Source organism: Notolepis coatsorum, assembly GCF_963971535.1.
Source record: "Notolepis coatsorum genome assembly, chromosome: 9".
Taxonomy (NCBI): Eukaryota; Metazoa; Chordata; class Actinopteri; order Aulopiformes; family Paralepididae; genus Notolepis; species Notolepis coatsorum.
Window position 1 is genome coordinate 48,359,712 of NC_140173.1, and position 11,882 is coordinate 48,371,593.

The 11,882-nt window shown below is 43.1% G+C and overlaps 1 protein-coding gene across 1 annotated transcript in view; it reads left to right on the plus strand.

The window, feature by feature from the left end:
- The window catches only part of fam204a (family with sequence similarity 204 member A), a 64,940-nt gene extending 53,628 nt beyond the window's left edge, over window positions 1–11,312 (plus strand). Inside the window, exons 6-7 of the mRNA XM_084321333.1 lie at window positions 3,979–4,085; window positions 10,365–11,312. Of these exons, the coding sequence (XP_084177459.1) occupies window positions 3,979–4,085; window positions 10,365–10,416 (159 nt within the window). The 3' untranslated portion in view covers window positions 10,417–11,312. The remainder of the gene's footprint in view (window positions 1–3,978; window positions 4,086–10,364) is intronic.
- Window positions 11,313–11,882: the final 570 nt, after the last annotated feature.

Genomic DNA, 11,882 nt, shown 5'->3' on the forward strand with positions numbered 1-11,882 from the left:
GAGACAATATAAAGAGGACATTTCAAGAGACAATATAAGGACATTTCAAGAGACAATATAAAGAGGACATTTCAAGAGACAATATAAGGACAGTTCAAGAGACAATATAAAGAGGACATTTCAAGAGACAATATAAGGACAGGAGAAGAGACAATATAAAGAGGACATTTCAAGAGACAATATAAGGACAGGTCAAGAGACAATATAAGGACAGTTCAAGAGACAATATAAGGACAGTTCAAGAGACAATATAAAGAGGACATTTCAGGGGAGCTCCAGTAGCTCACCGCATATCTCTGCGCTATTTCTGCGTCGGGGAAAACCGTGCTCGTCACGGATCTGGGGGACACGAGTTCGATTCCCGGACCTGCCGTCATTTCTCAGAATGTCTTCCCCTGCTCTACATCCCGTTTCAACCTGTTTCTGTCGGTCATACTTGACCAGAAAAGCGATAAACGCTAAGATATAAAGTTAAAAAAAAAGAGGACATTTCAAGAGACAATATAAGGACAGGAGAAGAGACAATATAAAGAGGACATTTCAAGAGACAATATAAGGACAGTTCAAGAGACAATATAAAGAGGAAATTTCAAGAGACAATATAAGGACATTTCAAGAGACAATATAATGAGGACATTTCAAGAGACAATATAAGGACAGGTCAAGAGACAATATAATGAGGACATTTCAAGAGACAATATAAGGACAGGAGAAGAGACAATATAAAGAGGACATTTCAAGAGACAATATAAGGACATTTCAAGAGACAATATAAGGACAGTTCAAGAGACAATATAAAGAGGACATTTCAAGAGACAATATAAGGACATTTCAAGAGACAATATAAAGAGGACATTTCAAGAGACAATATAATGACAGTTCAAGAGACAATATAAAGAGGAAATTTCAAGAGACAATATAAGGAAATTTCAAGAGACAATATAATGAGGAAATTTCAAGAGACAATATAAGGACAGGTCAAGAGACAATATAATGAGGACATTTCAAGAGACAATATAAGGACAGGAGAAGAGACAATATAAAGAGGACATTTCAAGAGACAATATAAGGACAGTTCAAGAGACAATATAAGGACAGTTCAAGAGACAATATAAAGAGGACATTTCAAGAGACAATATAAGGACATTTCAAGAGACAATATAAAGAGGACATTTCAAGAGACAATATAAGGACAGGAGAAGAGACAATATAAAGAGGACATTTCAAGAGACAATATAAGGACAGTTCAAGAGACAATATAAAGAGGACATTTCAAGAGACAATATAAGGACATTTCAAGAGACAATATAATGAGGACATTTCAAGAGACAATATAAGGACAGGTCAAGAGACAATATAAAGAGGACATTTCAAGAGACAATATAAGGACAGTTCAAGAGACAATATAAGGACAGTTCAAGAGACAATATAAAGAGGACATTTCAAGAGACAATATAAGGACAGGTCAAGAGACAATATAAGGACATTTCAAGAGACAATATAAAGAGGACATTTCAAGAGACAATATAAGGACAGTTCAAGAGACAATATAAAGAGGACATTTCAAGAGACAATATAAGGACAGGTCAAGAGACAATATAAGGACATTTCAAGAGACAATATAAAGAGGACATTTCAAGAGACAATATAAGGACATTTCAAGAGACAATATAAAGAGGACATTTCAAGAGACAATATAAGGACATTTAAAGAGACAATATAATGAGGACATTTCAAGAGACAATATAAGGACAGGAGAAGAGACAATATAAGGACAGTTCAAGAGACAATATAAGGACAGGAGAAGAGACAATATAAAGAGGACAGGAGAAGAGACAATATAAGAACAGGTGAAGATACAATATAAGAACAGGAGAAGAGACTATAAGAACAGACAAAGAGACAATATAAGGACAGGTGAAGAGACAATATAAAGAGGACAGGTGAAGAGACAATATAAAGAGGACAGGAGAAGAGACAATATAAAGAGGACAGGTGAAGAGACAATATAAAGAGAACAGGTGAAGAGACAATATAAAGAGGACAGGAGAAGAGACAATATAAAGAGGACAGGTGAAGAGACAATATAAAGAGGACAGGTGAAGAGACTATAAGAACAGACAAAGAGACAATATAAGGACAGGTGAAGAGACGATACAAAGGACATAAAGGAAGAGTTTAATCTGAAACTATTTGTGTGGCTTTATTTGATACAGATCTGGCTCTTGTCTGTTATATGCACTCTCTTTTAGCTGGAAATCTGATTAACTGATATGCACTTCTTGCATATTCCTCCATATTGTATCCTCCTGATAAAACCATTTGAACTGTATGTTATTGCTATCTAAAAGGAAATTCTCCCCAGGAAGTGATGTCATTGTACATCAGCTGTACATACCTTGTTTCCTTCCCATGGGATGGTTTACGCCTGATCAGATACGAATCACAACATTCATAGGTCAATAAATGATCTGCACAATAAACGGCAATTCAATTTGAGAAATAGCATTCAGCCAACCTCGGATAATTGCATAATCCTTCTATATACTTATACACCTGCATATAACCCATATAACTCTGTATGATAGCATGTACAATAATGCTGTATATACCATATATATATTTTTAAATATTAAATATATCCATATCTGTCTGAATTAGTGCTGTCAGGCGATTAAAAAAATTAATCTAATTAATTACAGGATTTGTAATTAATTAATCTAATTAATCGCATTTTAATCGCATAACCATTTTATGCCTGAAATTCTATTTTCAATAATCATATTTCCAATTGCATGTGTCAAGATGGCAGAATTCAGTACTGTATACAAAACCTTCTGTTTAATCATCTTCCATCTATTAATTTGCTTAGATTTTTCAGGTCTGGTCAATTTGAGCATGGTGTTATTCACAGTCAAAGATAAAAAAAATATGTATTGATATTCTCATTTGGTTCATTAAAATTGACTCAAAATAAAATCTTCATTCAATCAATCACCGCACAGATTGATTGATTGAATGAAAATGTTATTAACAGATTGCAGAATGGGTACAGTACAGTACGGCTCAATACACACAATTGTTAAGGGCATGCAGACCAGAGAAAGACTTTCGTCTTGTTTACATCAGGGTCCCCCATTTTCAATTCATAATGAATTGTAAGTGTGCAACTTGCACCGTGCAATCCATTCTTTGTGGATCTAGCCCAAAGTATTTCTGACACTGGGAATACATTCCCTGAGATTCATAGATGTCCCTAGAATCAGATACCAAGAACATGCAAATGGACCATATTAAAAAAAAGTCTGTAAATGTGTATTCTACATTATCATGGAATGAATAAGATACAAAAAAAATTATATAAAAAAAAAAAAAAAAAAAAAAAAAAACTTTTTTTTTGTAATTAATTTTGAGTTAATTTTCATAACGCGATAATTTGCTGTGTAATTAATTAATCTAATTAACGCGATAAACTGACAGCCCTAGTCTGAATATACCTGCATATAATCCCTTTTACATATCTGTAGATACTATATATATCTGTACATATCCCTTACCTACTCTTACTAGTTACACTGCTGGCCAGTATGACTTACTACCATAGTGTCATACATCGGATTAGCACTATACTCAGTAATACTCATTTATATATTTTATACCCAGTTTATTCACCTGTACCTTGTTTATTACTATTGCACTTTACTGTTACATTTGCACTCTGGTTGGATGCCAAACTTCTTTTCGTCGTACTGTACTTGTGCTGTATAATGACAATACATTTGAATCTAATGAATCTAATCTAATCTGATCTAAGAATGCACGCCGTACAGCTCCACAACGTAACTGCTCTTTCCACCAAAAACACAGTCCAGAAGCCACTAAGGTTTGGACGAGAGGAGAACGGGGGACCAGAGACGCTCTCGGACAGACTTGATTTACACCCTGTAATGGACCTCGTCTCTCTCTCCCTCTCAATAGCTGGCCGTGAAAATCGCACAAGCCGCCGATTGCCGCGACTATGTGCAACACAAACAGGAAGAGGATGCTTCGCGGGCAGCCCAGAAGAAGAAGAACGTCGCCTGGGGGTATGATGTGTTCTTTGCCAGTGTTTGCCATAGGGAGGTGTAGTGGTTACGTCATTGCTGTTTCCGGCCGGCCCACCTCGCAAAATTGCAACGTATTTCCTAGGGATGCTCGATATTGGCTTTTTTACCGATACCGATATACCGATATTGTCCAACTCTTAATTTCCGATACCGATATCAACCGATACCGATATATGCAGGGTCCCCCCCCCAACAACATTACGCATACTTTTGACAATAAATAAAATCAGAATTTGTTCTTACTTGCTTGCCTGGGTAAATAAAGGTTATAGAAATGTAAAAAAATATATATATATTTTTTGAAAACCGATACCGATATTTTCCGTTATCACATTTTAATGCCGATATCGGCCGATAATATCGGACATCCCTAGTATTTCCCCATTACTTACTTACTTACGCCTGCTACCCCTTCTGGGGCATAGGCCGTCAACAAGTGATCTCCAAGCATCTCTGTCTTGAGCTGTTCTCTCCAGTTGGTTCCAGGTCATCTTCATAGTCTTGGTGTCTGCCTCCAGGTCTCTGCGCCAGGTGTTTCTCGGGCGGCCCCTTTTCCGCTTGCCCTGCGGGTTCCATGTTAGGGCTTGTCTGGTGATGGTACTTGCGGGCTTTCGCAGGGTGTGGCCTATCCAGCGCCATCTGCGTTTCTTAATTTCTTCTTCTGCAGGCAGCTGGTTTGTTCTCTGCCAGAGTTCGCAGTTGCTGATGGTGTCTGGCCATCGGATGTTGATGATCTTCCGCAGGCAGCTGTTAATGAAGACCTGCACTTTCCTGATGGTTGCAGCTGTAGTTCTCCACGTCTCTGCTCCATATAATAGGACTGCCTTGACGTTGGTGTTAAAGAATCTGACTTTGGTGTTGGAAGTCAGTTCTTTTGAGCTCCAGATGTTCCGTAATTGCACGAATGCTGTACGTGCTTTCCTTATTCGTGCTCTAATGTCAGCATCTGTGCCGCCCTGCTTGTCAATAACACTGCCAAGGTAGGTAAAGGCTTCAACTTCTTCCAAAGCCTCGCCATCCAGCATGATTGTGTTGGTGTTGTTTGCTGCATTGGTCTTGAGGATCTTAGTCTTGCCTTTGTGGATGTTGAGTCCCACTTGCGCGGAAGTGGATGCCACGTTGTTGGTCTTCTCCTGCATCTGTTGTTGGGTGTGCGACAGTAGTGCCAAATCGTCAGCATAGTCCAAGTCGTCAAGTTGCGTCCAAGGTGTCCACTGAATCCCGTACCTTCTCTGTGCTGTGGAGGTCTTCATTATCCAGTCAATGGCCAGCAGGAAGAGGAAGGGCGAGAGCAGACAACCTTGTCTGACCCCGGTCTTCATTTGGAATGCCTCTGTGAGCTGCCCTCCGTGGACCACCTTGCATGTCAGTCCCTCATAGGAGTTCCTGATGATGGAAACAATCTTGGTCGGCACCCCGTAATGTCGGAGAAGCTTCCAGAGGGTCTCTCTGTCTAGGCTGTCAAAGGCTTTCTCATAGTCCACAAAATTGATGTACAGGGGCGAGTTCCACTCTATCGACTGCTCCACGATGATGCGCAGCACTGCAATTTGGTCTGTGCAGGATCGGTCCTTGCGGAAACCAGCTTGCTCATCGCGGAGTTGTCCATCGATGAGGTCCTTCATCCTGTTCAAGATTACTCTGTTAAAAACTTTCCCTGGCACTGATAGCAGTGTGATCCCTCTGTAATTTGCGCAATTGCTAAGGTCGCCTTTCTTTGGGATCTTGATGAGATAGCCCTCTTTCCAATCTCCTGGCACGTCTTCTTCCTCCCATATCTTCATGAAGAGTGGGTGGAGCATCTTCACCGTGGTTTCTATATCTGACTTCAGTGCCTCCGCAGGGATGTTGTCTGGTCCTGCAGCCTTTCCGTTCCTCAGCTGCTTGATAGCCTTCCTAATTTCTTCCCTGGTTGGTGCGTTGCAGGCTATGGGTAGGTCTGTGTCAGCCTGTGCGATGTCTGGTGGGTTCTGTGGTGCTGGCCGGTTTAGAAGTTCTTCAAAATACTCCATCCATCTGTTCTTTTGTTGCTCCTCTCCCGTTGTTATCGGTCTTCCCTCTTTGTCCTTCACAGGTCGTTCTGGTTTGCTGTACTTTCCTGCCAGCTTCTTGGTGATGTTGTACAGTTCTCTCATATTCCCCTCTCTTGCTGCTTGCTCTGCCTCTGTTGCCAGGTCATCCATATACCTTCGCTTGTCTGCTCTGATGCTCTTCTTTACTAGCTTGTTTCCTTCTGCATACCTTTCTTGTGCCTTGGCCTTCTCTGCTCTTGTCCGGCTGTTGTTCACTGCCGCCTTCTTCTCCCTCCTCTCTTGGATCTTTCGCAGACTGTCCCCTGAGATCCACTCCTTGTGCTGGTGCTTCTTGGGGCCAAGAACTTCCTGGCAGGTAGACGTTACTGCCTCTTTTATCTCCTTCCAACTGTTCTCCAGGGTGCACTCGTCCTCTTCCAACAGCTCCTGTAAAACTTGGAACTTGTTGCTGAGTGTTACTCTGAACTCTTCCAGCTTACTGGCGTCTCTCAAGGAAGCTGTGTTGTACCTGTGTCGTGTTGTATGTGCCGACATCCAGTTCTTTTTCAGCTTCAGGCTGGCTACGACAAGGTGGTGGTCTGAAGCCACATCTGCTCCTCTCTTTACTCTTATATCCTGCATGGACCTCCTGAATTTCTTGCTGATACAGACATGGTCAATCTGGTTCTCGGTTATGTGGTCTGGCGATACCCAAGTGGCCTTGTGGATGTTCTTATGGGGAAAAACACTGCCGCCAATGACCAAGTTGTTCATAGCACACAGGTCCGCCAGCCTCTCCCCATTTTCATTCATGGCCCCCAATCCGTGTCTTCCCATTATATCTTCGTACCCCCTGTTGTCACTTCCGATCTTGGCATTAAGGTCTCCCATCAGGATTGTGATGTCTCTCTCTGGGTGCTTTTCTATAATGGACTGCAGTCTGTTGTAGAACTGGTCTTTGTCTGCTTCCTCGCTGTCATTGGTAGGAGCGTAGCACTGTATGATGTTCATATTGATCCTCTTCTTCTTGGTTCGAAAGGATGCGGTGATGATCCTTGGACCATGGGCTTCCCATCCTATGAGCGCCGTCTGTGCTGTTTTAGATAGCATCAGTGCTACTCCTTGGGTGTGGGAGGCATTGTCCTCTTCGTGTCCGGAGTACAGCAGTAACTCTCCTGAGGCCAGTCGTTTCTGTCCGGACTGTGTCCATCTTGTCTCACTTATTCCGAGCAGCGTGAGATTATAGTTCCTCATCACTGCTGCTACTTGAAATGTCTTACCCATCTCATACATGGTTCTCACGTTCCACGTACCGATATGGGCAGCCCTGGACGAAAGAAGGGTGATCGGCCGTGTGGCTTCCAGAGACTTCTGGCTTTCACCACATGGTGTCATAGACCTTCTTATCGAAGACCCTTCTCTTCCCTGGGCCAAGGTGTTGATGTCTTGTTTTTCTCTTGGCGTTTCTGTAACAATATAGTGTTTTACGGGGTGGGGATGTTAGCCCCTCGCCCAACCCCCTGGAGGGCTTTTGGAGTTGGCTTGTTAGTCCTCTTCCCACGCCTATTGTCTTCCAGGTGATGGATTGCAGCCTCATACCACGTGAGGCCAGACAGGCTGAGGGTTGTGTACAAGCTGTCTCGGCACGTCAAGCCCAACCAACTCCTGCTACTGTGTATTGAAAGCTGCACTAGGCAAGCTAACCCTACCAGCAACGCAAGACAGTATTTCCCCATTGCCCATTTCTAAATCGTCTCGTTTAAAACAAATAAAGCATGAACATTTGCATGGTGTACCTTTCTGTGCGTATTCATCCACAATCTATAGCTCAACATGAAAATATTCACAATTAATCATAAAAAGAAATCGCCGAATTGTATTTCAACCAAAAATGCTTAAACAATCATTTTGTGCAAAAATGGAAAGCTTTCCAATGTTCATGAGGCAGAATTGTTACAATAGCCGATTATCCATTTTCCCAATGATAAATCCCTATACGGGTGGACCTCGCGGGCGGTCCAAAGTGACATCAGACTACATCCACCATAGTGCCTTGGTTTAGCAGACAGTTATATCAAGGTGTTTACCATAAAAGAAGGTCAATCCTGAATACTTGGAATTCCATTTATACACCTTTATTGACTGACATGTTGGTCTAATATAGAATAGAATAGAAATACTTCATTCGTCCCGAGGGAAATTTGGCTAATATGCCGGTTCAAAAGGTTGAAGAAAGCCATGTTCCCACTCCTGGATATTAACGATGACAGTAAATAAATGTGTTTTAAATGGAGTTCCACACTGTATGTTTCATGTATAAGTACCTACTAGCTAAAACTCCTACCAAAACCTATACTGTACCTACTATAGTCCATACTATGGACTAAATCACTGTCTACTCCATTTGAATCATCCGTTCACTTGGACACTTTCAAGTTGGATAGTGAGTCTCCATGTGTTGGTTCAAGCTCTGAAGAATATGGGAATTGTTGTGGAATATTCAAATGAGCCAAACAGTAAGCTTGTGAGGATTCGCCTGTCCCTGGACCTTTTTCCTGTGTTTTCCCTGTCTACTCTCCTCTACTCTTCACCAGCCCCCACCCTTGCGATGATTTACTCTCCTCTACTCTTCACCAGCCCCCACCCTTGGACATCCTTGATCCTCTACCTTCACGCACCTGTTGGGAGTTTGCAATCACCTCGGGAGAGTACATAGGTTGCAGACTCCCCTCCAGTCCTTGTCGGGTCGTTCTGTGTTCTGGACTCTGTGTTCGTTCTGTATCTGTATCTGTGTACACTCTGTGTTCATGGAGTTCTGTACGTTACCATCCTGCACGTTACCATCACCTGCCGCGTCTCCGGCGTGAGACGACGTGCCAGCCATCACCACCTGTCGCCGTTTGCCTGGAGTGGGACACCGTCTTCGCTCTCTAATTCTCTACGGGAGGTTTTCCAGTGTTCCCACTCCAGACGTCAAGCCGGCTCGTCATCGCTCCCGATTCCACGGGAGGAAGGCGTCTCTTCGTGATCCTCGTTCCTGGGGGTGAGGCTCGTCGTCGCTCCCTAGTATTCCACGGGAGGACGGCGTGTGCCCATCCCGTTCCCCTTGGACCCAGGCTCGTCGTCGCTCCCTAGTATTCCACGGGAGGACGGCGTGTTCCCATCCCGGTCCCCTGGGACCCCCTTTGTTCTGCGCTGCCCGTCTGCAGAATCCGAAGAGGAGGAGGAGGATCTCCGTGCCAGGCCCCGCTGTCGGGCCCCTGTTCCCGTGCCAGGCCCCCGCCGTCGGGCCCCTGTCCCCGTGCCAGGCCTCCGCCGTCGGGCCCCTGTTCCCGTGCCAGGCCTCCGCCGTCGGGCCTCTGTCCCCGTGCCAGGCCTCCGCCGTCGGAACCCTGTTCTCATCCCTGTAAGCAGCTCTGGCCCTCGCCCTGTCCAAGGCCTTAACCCTGTTCTCTGTCCCTGTCTCCAGCCCGCCTCTCCGGGCCTCTGTCCCTGTCCCCCTCTCCAGTGCCCCTGTTCCTGGCCCTGACACTTAGCCCTGGTCCTTAGCCCTGGCCCTTAGCCTTAGTCCCTTAGCCTGTTCGCCTCTTAAAGGCACAGTGCCGCATTTTCCAGATTTCCTTGACTCTAGTGTTTTTGTGTTTTCCCTTAAAGGGACTGTGCCGCTTTTTGTTCTATAATAAATATTTGCCCTGTTTTGGCTTACTCTCATACCTGTCTTGTGTTGTGCGATTGGGGTCGGTTACAAACCATAACAAAGCTGTAGAAATTAAGATCAAGTCAATTTGTATATAAAAATATATAGAACATAGTTTATTTCTGCTTCCACAGACCTCAGTTTACAATCATACTAAACGTCTGACCAGAAAGTGAGAAAGAACTCTGGTCAGAACTTACATTAAATACATAATCGAAATGCCGTACACGAGATACCAGATATGACAAGAAAAGGTAAACTAAATATTCCCTAGTGAGAGAATGAAAAACAATTGGCTCTAGGGCTTATGTTATGTCTTCACACTAGAACAAGAGTGAAGGCCAAATGCCATATCTCCTAACCTTGGTCGTTGTTAAAGAGACACTGTGTTAAGACTGTCGCCTAGTGTCTTAAAGCTGTATACTAGTTGATCATATTAACTAGTCAAGCTGTGCAGAGATTTAACACAGATGGACGTGGATAACATTTCCCTCACAGAATATATTCACAGTATTATGTTTTTTTTGTGTGTGTGCGTTTGTTTTCCAGGTTTGAGGCTAAGCAAAGATGGGAAACCAAGAGCAACATGGGGTACATGTGAGAACGATGGCGTGATGATCCTGCTGAGTGGATTTCTTTGTAGATTTTCTTAAATTTTTATTATTATTATAATTAAAATGTTTTGTATTATTAAGGATATATTCGGAGGCACTCTAGTCTAGTGGCACGTCCATTTCTTTTAATCCCTGTGTGTTTTTTGAACGGCCCACACCAGTAGATTGTAAGGGTGTAAAAGTCACACGGTTAGCTGTGAAAAGCCCATCCAGAGAGTTTTTCTAATTAATTCCCAAGACACTCATTGGTGGCTGAATTGTGTTATTTCTTCAGAGTGTCCTTTTTTTCTCTCCGTCTCCTCTCAAAATTAAATCTGGTGTAACGTTACATTACTGGATGATGCGTTTATTTATTGCTGTAAAGTGGGTTAATCAGGAAGGCGCTCCTTTCTTCTTCCGAGGAAGAGAAAGGGAAGATTAAGGCCCTAATGCAATGTAAGGGATAATGTACGACGGGATTTGCGGGGGACAAAGTGAAATTGGGACGTCTGTAAACTGTTGTGAGCGGCCTGTAAACTGGAAGTTGGGTGAATGGAGAGCGCGTGCGAGACACGAAAGAGGCGCGGAAAGCGGAGGCTTTGCCTGCTTGGCCCTCGCCCATGCTGCGAGAGATGCTGCTATTGTTCCCTTCAGCCTAAACAAGAGGCACGCAGCGTTTCCCTCAGAAGCCCCACGCCAGCTGTAAAGCAGCCGCACAGAGACCCCTTCTCCCGTATGGTATCTCCCAACGCCGTCCACGCCGTAGATTCCCTTCCCCACGTTATGTAGCTCTTTGATCTTTTTTCTTCTTTTTTTTTTTATCTGCTGCGGTCGGCCCTCTCCAGCTATGGAGTCGTACTTCTGAAATGCGTTTGCCACATTCCGATTCCAATAAGTGTTATCATAATTGCAAACTGCATGCAGAAAATGTGCAAGTATGATAATTACTTTTATTCATAAAGCTTGGGTTATTATTCCCCCCCCCCCCCCAACAATGTAAAATGATTGCTTTGCTTCAAGGTAATGAGAATAAAAATTAATCCACCTAAGTTGTTTGCATTGCACATATTTGGGCCTCTCTGCCCCCCTGATGCTGTACAGTATTCTCATAGCATTGATGTGTGTTGCTGAATCAGTACATATGGAGAGAAAAAAAAATAACATAAGTAGAACATCAGCATTAAAAGTGTGCGTCTATTGTATGGAGTAATGAGACAAAACAACCTGAGCTAAAGAAATCAAGTTTTTACATTAGCTACACTGTGTTTTAAACAGATATACACGGACACCTTCTGACTGGGAAGTAGAGCTTTTTACATTAGTTACACTAACACTGTGTTTTAAACAGATGTACACGACACCTTCTGACTGGGAAGTAGAGGTTTTTACATTGGTTACGCTGTGTTTTAAACAGATGTACACGACACCTTCTGACTGGGAAGTAGAGGTTTTTACATTGGTTACACTGTGTTTT